Source organism: Chiloscyllium plagiosum, unplaced genomic scaffold (genome assembly GCF_037043375.1).
Source record: "Chiloscyllium plagiosum isolate Xiang-an unplaced genomic scaffold, Cpla_swu_hap1 HiC_scaffold_12, whole genome shotgun sequence".
In the NCBI taxonomy this organism is placed as follows: domain Eukaryota; kingdom Metazoa; phylum Chordata; class Chondrichthyes; order Orectolobiformes; family Hemiscylliidae; genus Chiloscyllium; species Chiloscyllium plagiosum.
The window spans coordinates 24,483,911-24,497,792 of NW_028270150.1; the positions used below are offsets into that span (position 1 = coordinate 24,483,911).

Consider the following 13,882-nt stretch of genomic DNA (forward strand, 5'->3'; position numbering starts at 1 on the left):
TGTCCTAAATGGTCTACTCCGTATTTTTAAGCTGTGTCCTCTGGTTCGGCACTCACCCTCAAGTCTATTCCATGATTCAAATGGATTATGGCTGATAACCAACTTAACACTCATTTACCTTTGATGCATATCCCTTGACATCTACTCTCAACAGTTTTCTAGAGGAATCTGTTCCATATTTCCAATAACCTTTGTAAAACATGCTTCCTGACACCATTATTTGAACAGCTTGGTTTACACAACTTTACCTGAAATTCCCTCCCACAGAAAGTCGTTTCCATATACACTGACAAATATATTAATCATCTTAAACACCTCATCCATTAAACTTCTTCACTCCAATTTAAATATTGGAATTGCTACATTCTGAAAATACAGCTGTACTGTAATCAATTCCTGGCAGTGATTGGAAGACCTCAATCTGAGTGTAACTCTACACCAACACATGAAGAACTTGAGTCAAATGGGTCCATGTTAAGTATTTTGCAGGTCATCAATAGTTTGAACAAGCATTACCTCAAAACTTTTAAATCAACTCAGGGTGGATTCATAAACTTGATCCAACACATAGACTCAAATTGTAAAGCAGGTTCATAGTTGCCCCACATTGTAACACAGTTTTAGATGGCATTTTGTTTTCAGAAGGTATAACTAATTAAATAATTTAAAATAAAGTTGTGACAAGTCCAAAAGGAAAACTGATAAAATGAACAAATATCATTGCTTATGTCTGTCAGACAAACTAAATAGCGTGCTTAAGGCAGCAAAATGTCTCAAAGCTCTTCACAATGGTGTTAACAGCTAAAACATAACACCAGGCCACAAACTAAACCATAGTGAAAGGGGTAGGTTCGAAGGAATGTCTTAAAGAAGGACTGATTGCCTTGGAGCAGAGAAGGCTGATTGGGGGATCTGATTGAGGTGTACAAAGTTCTGAGAGGTAAAGACAACGGAGAGAGGCAGGAACTTTACCCTTTAGTAGAGGGGTCACTAACAAGGGGGCACAGATTTAAGGGAAAGAGCTGGAGGTTTAGAGGAATAAGAGGGAAAAAAATTGGCAAGTGTTTTGTAGGTATCCGTAACTCACTGCTGAATGGGTGGTAGAGGGAAAAACGTGCAAGACATTTTAAAAACTATTTAGTTGAGAACTTGAAGCACCATAGCATACAAGGCAACAGACCAAATGGTATTAGAATAGATGGAAAACTGGCAGGGACACAGCGGGTTAAAGGCCTCTTCCTATGCTGTAAAACACTATGAATCTAGAGCCCATAACTAGAGAGGAGGAGAGGTTCAAGCAGTTTAAGTCCATAGTTTAGGACCTAGGAAGCTGAAGAGGCAGCTGCCAATAAATTGTGGAATGTGGAAAATCAAGGATGCCCAAGAGGCTAGAATTGACAATGCATAGATATCTCAAGAAAAAACTGAAGGAGATGGCAGAGGAAGCGAATGGTGTGGCTTTGGAGAAATTCAAAATCAGTGTCCACAATTTTAAATGAGTTGCTTTACTTGCTGTGAACTAACGTTATTCGGCAAACACAGAAGTATAGATGGAACGGCATTTAGTTTGAATTACAGGCTTAAGTTCCTGCAGTGTACAAGGTGAGAGGCCAGCCAGGAGACCATTGGAACATCCTGTCAGTATGAAGACATTTATTCTGGTAGCATTAAAATTAACAGAGCAGAATACCCTGACCGCTGAGCTCCTATGAGTGCTGTAAGCTTGGACATATATAACCTAACTCAAGATTTGAATCAGTAATTCGAAATGCACACAAAGACTATTCATCAATTTAATTATTACTGGTGCCACTTAGTCTTCAGTAATAAAATCCTGCTGTGATTTAGGATTGAGCCTCAGGGCATTATGAAGACATAATATGGCTTTGTACAGTGCTGTTAAAACTAGAGTATGCATTCATTTCTTTTCTGAACAGTTGTTGATGTTGTTAAAGAAAAGTCATCATTTGCCTTCCAACAAGCTGGAGATCTATACTGGGGAAAGCAATGGGGAGTTGGCATATCAAGACTTCCTGGGAATTTCTCTCAACACTTCCCAGTGGATGGGTATATTAAGAGTTCTGCTGCAACCAGTCAACTCTCCACCACTTTAGCAGAAGGAATGGGTGTGACTTCAATAATAAACATCACTGTTCAAGTTGTATACAAAAGAGAGAGCAAATGACAAAATTACCAGCAGTACCTTCAATGCAAGCGAGACAAGAAAGATGGGCAGATTTACTTGAAATAAAAACTTAAGCAAACTGCACAGGTCAAAAATATAAAGAGTTCTTTCAAGCTAAATCGTCAAAGTGAAACCAGAAGAAGGATTCTGATGGTACAGATTTACTGCGCGTTCAAGCATTCTTTAGAATTGCCTTTCTACACTTTGTCTGCTTTGCTGCTTAAATAACAGCCCCAGCTGCCGCTGCCAGAATCTTCCGAATGGCATGCTCTCCCAATGAGCAAAAGTGTGAAGCTGAAACCTGGGCCACCAAGCATTCATCCCACACACAGCCTGTGTAGAAAAACAGTCTGCATGTGCTGGAATATTCAAGCAAGGTTGGCACAAACTGCTTCAAGAATGATTTCTTGCTTACTCTGTTCAACTGCTTCAGTTTGACTTGGAATAACAGACTCAAATGAAATATAGCATAGTTTCATGCCAAGTGCGGTATAGTTAACTAATCAGAGGAGGTAACATATTCATTCCTAGGGAGTTCAAAGTATTTACTCTTCTTGTTTTCAAACTGATATATATCTACATTACCACAAACCATTATTGACTGTCAGTGGTGTGCACAAATTCACCAGAGTGCGAGAAAAAACACTGAAAACAGTTAGAATTAGCGTTCAATGCCAACTTTAAATAGACTGACCTGTCACAGTTAAGCTTTCTATCCAACAGACTTTACGCTTCACGCTTTTTCTATTTCAATAAAGAAGAGGGGATCTGTAAACTCAAATGTTTATCTCATGTAGAGTTCGATAAGAATGCAAAAAGCAGATTCTATCTGTTTACTCCTTGGACATCAAGAGGTAGCAGTTTAAGAATGAAAATGGAAACAAGGCTCAGTAACTGTGGTAGAACCCAGGGGAAAGACTACGCTCCATGAAATACTTACAATGACTATGTGTGAATATACAGACATACACACACAAGCAAATTCGAAAATAATTTTTAAAACAAATCCCTTCATAAACTCACAATATTCCCCAATTACAAAAAGTTAAAATGGTACGCTAAAACAGAATAACGCCTTTGAAACATAACTCAGCAACTTTGACCAAGCAAAATACCTCAATCATCAGAAATTTAAAATTAAAGGAAAACAAATCTCTTTTGGAATGAACCAATTGAGATTTCAGATCAAAGAGTTTCCATGCACTTTGACACACTGACACCAATGTTAATGAAAATGTTCAATTAGCTTCATAGAAGGTACTTGTGATTTTTCATTCATATCAAAATTCCCCATAACTAAAATAAAATTACAGGGCTGAGCTGAATAAGCATAATCTAAGAAACAATTCAGAACAGTAATTTGTCATTAATAAGCCTAGAAACACAATCCATTTCTACAAACAGCCAAGGTTACGTTTTGAGATTTATCAACAACTTCCATCCATTCAGGTGAGTTTACAAGGGTTCTTTACCAAGACATGGTTTTGAAATCCCTTGCAAATTCATCCAATAATTTAGCACTAGTTGACTCAGTTTACTGCTACTCCCATTCTAGAATGCACAGAGAGCTCGATACAATTAGACCTCAAACCAGTAATGAGAGACCATCCTCACATCCTCAAGGCAGACTCACACTCACTCTTTGAAGCGATCACTCAGCCAAGCCCATGAAACTGGCACCGAGGTACAAAAAAAGTTAGAGAAGGAAGAAAGTAACAATTAAGCACCTCACTTCTGTCCAGGACGCACATGAAAATCTCTATCTTTTCCTCAAAAAACGTCGTTCTAACGACCCGGACAGTTCAAGTAGGAAAGAGGAAATTTTACAGGCAGCACAAAGGAAATCTGCTCATCGCCTTCCATTGTGGAAAAGAGGGTGTTGCTTCATTCACTGTTTAATACATCTGACGAAGAGCAATGATTTGTAGACCAACATTTACAACACAAAACAAAATCCATCGACTCTTACCTTTATTGTACTGGCCATTTTAAATCAAAAGAACTCTTTTTCGAATCTATATATTGTTAACGAAGTTTATGCCCAGTCAGGGCTGTTGAAGTTTTTTTTTGGAGGCGGCGAGATTGTGCTAAGTCTGGGAAATGAAGTCAGTCTGTAGCAGGAAGAGGTTTCTATTGGTTCTGGCTGGGTTAGCTCTAAGAAACAGGATATTTTGGAGTACAGAGATAAGAGTGACCAGAAAACAATGTTGTTTTTCTTGATGCGTAGTTGATGATTTCTTTTTTCTCCTCTCTCTGCTATGTTTCGAAAGCTGATCTTCAAGGCAGGTGTGAGATGATGGTTACATGTCTAATTCACACAGCTTTACCACAGGATACAGATGTCATATTGAAACAAGGACTTAAAAATCTGACCATAAGTCTGAACTTGAGGCCCTGTGTACATTACGGTGATGATGATTATTATTTCCTCTTTGCCCCCACTGGCATTTTCCTCCCCCTCCTCTTTTGAAGGTGCTGATGTATGTTGCTATGTAACAGACCTTTGGTATCTTGCCCAAGTGCTGTTTCTCATCAGTGAGACACATTATAGTCAAATTAATCCTTCTCTTATATAACATCTAAAATATGGGACAAGGGATGTGCAGATAAATTCAACCCTAACAAAGATTTTACTAATTACTTATAGTACAATAAAATCCTACAGGATTACAGTCTGTCCAAAAGAGCCATGGACCTGAAATTACATTGGGGTCATCTAAAAATTCTCCCTAAATATTTCAGCAATCATTAACCCAAATTTGGAACAGTTTCTTCTCAGGGCCTGTGTGATGTGGATATGTTAACAATCCACATAGGAGTACAGCAGCATGGATAAACCATTCAGTTGACTGACCTTGCTCCATCATTCAATACAATCATGGCTGATAATCCATTCCGTGTTATTAACTTATTTCTTTACACCTTTGGCATTTAGAAATCTGTCATAATCACGTTTAAACAAACTTAATGATTTAACTTTTACAACTTTCTGAGGAAAAGAATTTCTCCTCATCTTGTTCCTAAGTGGTTTCTCAATTTATTTAAAATTATATTCCTTGATCCTCAGCTTCCTAATCTGGGGATACATGTCAAGTGCAGCTACCTTGTCTATCTTTGAAAGTAGTTTGAAGGCTTCAATTAGATCACCTCTCAACCTTCGAAGTTCTAGATAATACAAGCCTAGTTTTTCCAAAGTCTCACTTCAAAGGCCAGTCCCACTGTCCAGGGAACAAGTCTGCTGAATGGTCATTGCACTGTTTCTGTGATAATAATATCCTTCTTCAGCTAAGGAGAGCAAACCTAAACACAGTACTTCAGGTGCACTCTAACCAAGCTCTTATACAATTGAAGCAAGACTTGACTACTCCTGCTCTCAAATCGTCTTGCAATAAAGGCTAACAATAACATTAGCCTTCCTAATTGCTTGCTGTGCCTGCATGTCTGCTTCAGTGACTTATTGTCAAGGACACCCAGCTTCTGAAACTTTTGGCATTGGTTATACCTTAAGAGAGAATTGTGGTCAGGTGACACACTCATTACCCATAGATGATTTCAAAACTTTTTTTAGTAGGAAGTAATATATGTAAGAAAGTTAAATTTTTCTTGCATACATCATTTTTAACTCATTTGTCAACTGTAATGTTTTGACTATAGCTGGTTAATCCTGTAGCCAGTGCAGCCTGTAATCAACTTTTGAAACCTCCTAGGTTGCAATAAAATCTCCTTATGCTGAATATTTCAGTGTAAAGTGATATTATGAAAGATTGATGTTTCCTGTGTAAAGTAGTATGCTCAATAGCAGCATAAGGATTGGACCATAAGGCATAGGAGAAGAATTAGGCTATTTGGCCAATCGAATCTACTCAGTGACTTGATCATGGCTGATATGTTTAGAGTCAGAGTGTCATAGAGTCATCGAGTTATACAGCATGGAAACAGACCCTTTAGTCCAACATGTCCGTGCTGACGAAGTTGCCCAAACTAAATTAATCTCACTTGCCTACGCTTGGCCTATATCCTTCTGGACATTTCCTGTCTTTGTACCCGTCCAAATGTCTTTTAAATGTTGTAATTATACCTGCATCTACCATTTCCTCTGGAAATTCATTCTGCATACAAACCATTCTTTGTGTAAAAAAAGTTGCTCCTCATATCCCTTTAAAATCTTTCTCCTCTCGTCTTAAAATTATGTCCCTATTTTTGAATTCCCCTACCCTAGGGAAAAGATTTTTGCTATACACCTTATCCATACTCCTCATGATTTCATAAACCTCTATAAGGTCACCCCCAACATCCTAAGCTCCAGTGAAAAATGTCTCAGCTTATCCGGCTTCTCCTTACAACTCCAACCCTCCAGTTCAGTTGTGAATCTTTTCTGCACCCTCTCCAATTTAATAATATCCATCCTATAGTAGGGTGACTAGAACTATACACAGTACTCCAAACTGGCCTCACCAATGGCCTGGACAACCATTATATGATGTCCCTACTCCTACACTAAACAGAGTGAACAAGGAAGGCAAGTGTGCCAAATGCCTTCTTCACCACCCTGTCTATCTGTGACACAATGTTCAAGGAACTATACACCTGAAACCCTAGGTCTCTGTTTGACAACCCTCCCCAGAGCAGCTCCACCGCCTTCCCTGCTAGGGTCCCTTTCCATTCCCCTCATCTGCTGTGCCTGAAGTTAGAGTCCTGACATTTCTACACTCTCTGCCCTATTACTTGCTCTGGAAACCTTAATAATCACTGTAGAACCCTGCATCCTTTAACCTTTTCCATAACTTTCCATGCAACTGAACCCCCTCCCCCTCTTTTTAGTTATTTCACCAAGCCTCAGGTCCCAGCATGAGTCGGGTAGAGCCTGTCCCATCAGAGCAGCTCCCTCCTTCTCCAGTATTGGTGCCAATGTCCCATAAATTTCAACTTATTTCTCCACACAAATCTCTGAGCTATTATTTACCTCTTTAATCTTGTTGACCCTGTGCCAATTAGCTCATGGCTGAGCTCATAATCTGGACATTATTACTTTTTTGGTTGTGCTTTTTCATTTAGCTGCTCTTATTCACTGAGCAGAACCTCTTTCTACCTTTATCGTTGGTACCTACATGGACCATGACAGCTGGCTGTATCCCCTCCCACTCCAAATTCCTCTGAATTCCAGATAGATAGCCTGAAACTAGGCATCAGACAGGCCCTGATCCCCTGACTATACTATCCCAGATTACAACTACATGTCTCTTTTCTCCCCTTCCTCTTGAATGGCTCCCTGACCCATGGTGCTATGGTCAGTTTGCTCATCGTCCCTACAGCCCCCACTCTCATCCACAGAGACAGCAAAAAGCTCAAACCTGTTAGACAAGCTCAAGGGGTGAGGCTTCTTCAGCACTACCTCCTGGATCCCTCTACCTTACTCTCTCCTAATCACACCTTCCTGTCCCTAACCACTGACTGAATTTGTGCTCGTTAGTCTGAGGAGTGTGACACTGCCTTCTGAGACACAGCATCCAGGTAACTCTCCCCCTCCCTGATGTGTTGCGTTTTTCAAAGCTCAGATTCCAGCTCATCAACTCTGAGCTTGAATCCTTCAAGCAACCAATACTTGCTATACATGTGGCTACTATGAACCACAATGGAATCCATCAGCTCCCATATTATGCAGGTGCAACACATCATCTCATCCAGCACCTTTATTTAATTACTTAGGTCTTAATTGTTTTTAAATTTCAATTTAACTTTTAATTTGTAGCCTGCAAATATTTCATCTCTTTTCCTCCAATCTGAAAGGCAACCTAAAATAGACAGACAAATAAGTTGCTATTATCAACCAATGACCTTATGGTTTACCTGTGATGTCACTGTTTGTGCTGGGTCCCTGACCAACTTATCCTGTTTAAAGAAAACCTTACAAACTTGGACCCAAGACAAAAAGCAAGCAAAAAGTGCCTCTTCAATTCTGAGCCAAATTCCCCCATGAGCTCCAAATTCCCAGAGCTATATATTATCTTGGGCTGTGTCTCATTTAGATGTTATCAATGCTACTTGATCATGCAAAGCTTATTGCCCTTGCTGATTTTTGCTTGATATTATTCTGCTGCGATACATTTCTAAATAATCAAACTCTTGTATAAATTGCAAAGGAAAAGGAGGTGAATGTGGTTATCAAGAAATATTCTCATGATGACTGATCCAAACTGAATGTACAAAATGTACAAAAAAGGAGTGAGTCTTTCCATTCATAAATGAATAGTTTTGTTCTATAGTTATCAGATTAGAACCAACGGATTTATTATTTTAATAACAGTTTCTGATTTTACATTGATTGTGTCACCAGAGTCATGACCCAGACACCTACTTCATACAAATATGAATTTAGATTAGATTACTTACAGTGTGGAAACAGGCCCTTCAGCCCAACAAGTCCACACCAACCCTCCAAAGAGCAACCCACCCAGACCCACTCCCCCACATTTACCCCTTCCCCTAACACTACGGACAATTTAGCATGGCCAATTCACCTAACCTGCACATTTTTGGACTGTGGGAGGAAACCAAAGCAAACTCACGCAGACACAGGGAGAATGTGCAAACTCCACACAGACAGTTGCCCGAGGCAGGAAATGAACCTGGGTCTCTGGTGCTGTGAGGCAGCAGTGCTAACCACTGTGCCACCATGCTACCCAATTGAAAACCTACCATGACTATTTGGCCCGACCATCTCAAACTACTTCATCAATGCCCTTCCCTCCATTATAGATGGGGACGTTTGCTGATGTTTGCACATGTTTAGTACCATTTGTGACTCTTCAGATACAGAAGCATAACATGTCTAAATGCAAACAGATCTGAAAAACATTTTGGCTTCGCTGATAAGCAGCAATGTCCATCTCCAAAAAAAGAGTATTTAACCGTCTCCCTTTAACATTCAGCAGCATTACCATTGTTGAATTCCTTACTATCAGCATCTCGGTTGTTACCATTGACCAGAATGTTAACTTTTACTCAGGTCACAGTTCAGGTCAGATACTGAAAAGTCTTTGACTTCTCCAAGTCTGTCCATCATTGATACGGCATATCGAGGAGTGTGATGAAATGCTCTCTACTTGCTTGGGTTGGTGCATCTCTAACAACAGTCAACAACTTGATACAATCCCAACAAGGCAACTATCTAGATTGGCACTCCCTCCACCAGTGACACTGAATGACAGCAATATGCACCATCTACAAAAAAGTACGATAGCAACATTCCCAGGATCCTTCAACAGCATGTACATAACCTACAGCCTAAAAGGGCAAGTGCAGCAGATGCATGGGAAAACCACCAGTTATAATTTCCCCTCCAAGCCATTCACCTTTCTGACTTTGAGCTATATTGTAGATTCTTCGCTATCTCTATGATGTGGTATCTCCATAGTTCTGCACAACTGAAGCAAAACATCCTCACTGTTATAAACTCAAAATACTATGCATGTTGCAACACTGAAACAAAAACTGACAGTGGTGAAGAAACTCAGCAGTCAAGAGTGTGTTGCTGGAAAAGCACAGCAGGTCAGGCAGCATCAGGGGAGCAGGAGAATTGACGTTTCAGGTCGGAGCCCTTCATCAAAAACTCAGCAAGTCTGGAAGCACCTGTGAAACAAAAGTTAATGTTTGAGTCCAATATGACTAGTTCTGAAGAAGAATCATATCAGATTCGAAACATTAATCCTTCATTTTACACTCAATATTTCCAGTACTAAAAGTCAGCATCGAATTCATCTTCTTGATTATGAGCTGAACTACAACTTAATATTTTGTAATTCCTGCACCAGAACATGTACCAGAACATGTAATTCCCTCTGTACTACGAAATTCTGCAGTTATTTTTGTTTTACTAATACTCTTAATTTTCATTTTTCCTGTTACAGTGAGCAATTTCACATTTTCCCACATTGTACTCCATCTGTCAGATTTTTGCCCATACATTCAACCTTTCTCTATCCACCATCTTCCTTATGCTTTCTTCACATTGTACTTTCCTATTGAACTAGGTATCATTTTAGCAATCATACCTTTGCTCTCCTCATCTAAATCATTGATGTAAGTTGCAAAATATTGAGGCTTCAGCATAGACCTCTGCGGACTCGATTGTTACATCCTTCCAATCAAAGACCCATTTCTGCACATTTCTGTTTCCTGTCATTCAGTCAATCTTCCATTCATGCGCTTTCATTTTCCACCTTAACTTTGATGTAGCACTTTATCAAATGCCTTTTCTCCTTAAGTCTAATGCTCTTCCTATCGTCTGCAATTCACCATGTAAGGTGGGACTGCCCTTCACAATTTTTCTATGTAATAGAAACATAATTATTTTGAGTAAAGTATAATATCCTTTTAAATATCTGTCATTGTGTTTTTATTGTGTTTTATCCATAGTCTAGTGTACTTGTACACTTCAACTAGCTGAGCTATCACATTCACATAATTGACCTTATTTAGGTTTAAAAATTAGTCTCAGATCCAAACTTCTCCCAATCAAACTGAATATAAAATTCGATCATATTTTGGTCACTGCAACCTAGAAGTACATCAAGCCCCGCGTCATTAATTAATCCTGTCACACTGTACAACTCGATGTCTAACCTGTCTTCTGTTGTAAAATATGCTGCTCTAAGAAACTATATTAACTTCAAGGGAGGAGATGCTTCCACAAACAATTATTCTGGATAGAATTAGGAAGTTTCAGCATGGATTTCTAATGGGGACATTCTGTTTAATTAACATTCTGGAATTTTTGAGGTGGAATAGAAAAACTCAATGAAACTAACACTGTTAATGTTGTATTCATGGACACCTGCAAGATCTCTGATATATTGCCATACAACAGATTTGTGAGGAACATTATAAATCACAGAATAAAAGGGTCAGCAGTAAAGTGCGTACAATACTGGATGAGGGATAGCAGAGAATAATGATAATTGAATATATTTCAGGCTGCAGGAAGATTTTATTGTGTTTTATCCATAGTCTAGTGTACTTGTACACTTCAACTAGCTGAGCTATCACATTCACATAATTGACCTTATTTAGGTTTAAAAATTAGTCTCAGATCCAAACTTCTCCCAATTTGTACTGAAGTTCTCAAGGGGACAGCATTGAGACCTTTCCTTTTCCTAATAAAGTAGAACATCAATTTTTCGAATGAGACAGGCAGGAAGTATTTGTTTGCAGAACTGATCTTTCAGATAATCGATCTGATCGTAAACAAGCAGTAATTTATGAGCGTTGGTTATCTGAACTTTTCTCGGTTTTCTGAGAATGCACAACCATAATGCCATTTAACCGACAACTGAATACTAAGTCACCTAATACAGTTTTTATGGGACATGGAGATCTTGTTCGGATATTCCAAGATTTGGATAATTGATGTTCGGATAATTAACGTTATACTTATGTTAATGATCCAGATCTTGGTGTACTAATAACAACTTCAAACTTTGTTGATGACATGGAACTTGAAAGATTTGTAAACCATGAGGAGGATAGTGTAGAACTGCAAAAGGTCATTGACAAGTTAGTGGACTGGGCAGATAGGTGGAGAATGAGATTCAATGTAGAGAAATGTGAGCTGGTGCATTTTTACAGGAACAACATTATATATTATATAGGGAGTACAATTCTAAAGGAGGTGCAAGGGAAAATGGACTGAGTGTACAGATTATTGAAAGCAGCAGAACAGGTAGAAAGAGCAGTAAGTAGAGCATACAGTGTACTCAGCTTTATTAAAAAGGGTATAGAGTACAGAAATAAGGAGGTGATGTTGACAACACCTGTTAAACCTTAGCTGTTACCTTGTGCACAGTTTTGGTCATCACCTTATAGGAAGGATGTGAGAAAGTGCAGAAGTTATTAACAAGACTGGGCCCAAGAATAAGAATTTCAACTATAGGGATATCTTGAAAAAGTTGAGACTGTTCTCCTTGAAGAGAAGACTAAGGAGATCTGTTAGAGATTTTCAAAATTGTGAGTGGGCTAAATTTGGTTTTTGATTACATTGGCACATGTATTTTACAGTAAAAATCCAATAAAATACAATGAAAAACTTTCATTTGTCACCAGAAAATGACACAATTTTGAATAAATTAAGAATATGGAAAAGAAAGATATAGCTTGACGAGAGTCCTGATCCAGCTCATCACCATCAATGATTCTACACCACCAACCCTCTGCAACTGCCTCGGCGCCATCCACACTGAACCCAACCAACACCACAATAGCCAATCCCCAACCACCACTTCGTTCCCTTCTGCACAACACCCAATAACATCAGAGTCACATCTCTCACCACTGGGCCCACCACATCAATGTTGTCTTGACGCCCTTCCACTACTGCTTCACTGTCACCAGCACCAGACCCAACCAACAACAAAGTCGCTGACCCTCAGGCCATCTTTTGCCATGAGGCCTATCTTGCTAACTTCATCTCTACCAATATAGTAGCACTAATTCCAGGTCCGGTGCTTGCTCCAGAAAAGTAATTAGGTGCTCACTGTCCTCTGTGCTGGACCTGCTCAAAGTCTGCTGTGGGCCCACCTGAGGTCTGTGCCCTGGGCCCGCCCAAGATCCACACCTTGGGCCTGGCTCGAAACCATTTGAGATTCATGCCATAAGCCCACTTGAGGTCCATATGCGAGGCTCTCACCACTGCCAATGCAAAGGATTTGGTAAGTAAGTTAAAAAAGGAAAAGAGAAGGGAAAAGAAGAAAAAGATAAGCAGTCAGAGCTGATGAGCTCCAGCACAGGAGCTCTACTATGCTGCCATCTTGGACTGGACTAACTAGAGAGATAAACTATTCCTGCTTATAATAGAAACAAGAGTCAGAGGGCATAAAATTAAAACAATTTGCAAAAGAAGTGAAGGTGATAAAAAGAAACTTCTCTCACTCATTGAGTAGTGAGGATATGGAATGCACTGACTGGAAGTAGGTGAGGCAGATTCAGTTGAGGCAATTAAGGACGGCATTCGGGAATTTTTTTAACTTTTCTTAATTTACTTCAATTCAGTTACTGAGTTTTAGATGCTACATGTATTCAGATACCGGGCCTTTAGTTTTGTCTTTTTGTGATCATTGGAACATAATGTCTTGACTGTTGGTGTATTGCTGGCATTTGCTTCTCTGCGCACCTTCCTAGCATTCTCTGACCCTCATCTCCCATATCACTATTTCCTTTCCTTACCTTATCTCTACTCTTTAATATACTTCCTTCCACATTTGACTTTTGGCCCCAACATTTAGTTTAAAACCCTCTCTGGTAAACAATTCACAAGAGCACTGGCCCCAGCAATGTTAGAGTATAAACCATTCCACTTGCCCCAATATCAGGACCTGTATTAGGCCGTCGAACTGGAACACATTCCTCCAACACCAGTCTATGAACTATATATTCATTTCTCTAATCTTATGTACTCTATGCCAATTGCAGGTGACTCAGACAGTAATCCAGTGGTTATAACTGTCGAGATTCAATTTAGTGCCTAGCTCCACACACTCACTATGCAGAACATCTTTCTTTTTTCTGTCTATGTCATTGGCACATACATGATCCACAGACATTGAATCCTCCCCTTGCCTTTGTAAATTTCTTTCTCGCCCCGAGCAATGTCCTAAGTCTAGGCATTGGGCAGGCAACACAGCCTTACGGACTCTTGGTGTTTGC

At 39.4% G+C, this 13,882-nt stretch overlaps 1 protein-coding gene across 5 annotated transcripts in view; it reads right to left on the reverse strand.

The window, feature by feature from the left end:
* Positions 1-13,882, reverse strand: part of erg (ETS transcription factor ERG) — a 269,795-nt gene that overhangs the window by 146,138 nt on the left and 109,775 nt on the right. The window contains exon 1 of one of the 5 annotated variants that reach the window (XM_043701334.2): positions 4,155-4,455. The exons of the other annotated variants lie outside the window; for them this stretch is intronic. Coding sequence (XP_043557269.2) covers positions 4,155-4,172 — 18 coding nt within the window. The 5' untranslated portion in view covers positions 4,173-4,455. Of the gene's footprint in view, positions 1-4,154; positions 4,456-13,882 lie in introns of those variants that run through there. 5 annotated transcript variants of the gene reach the window in all.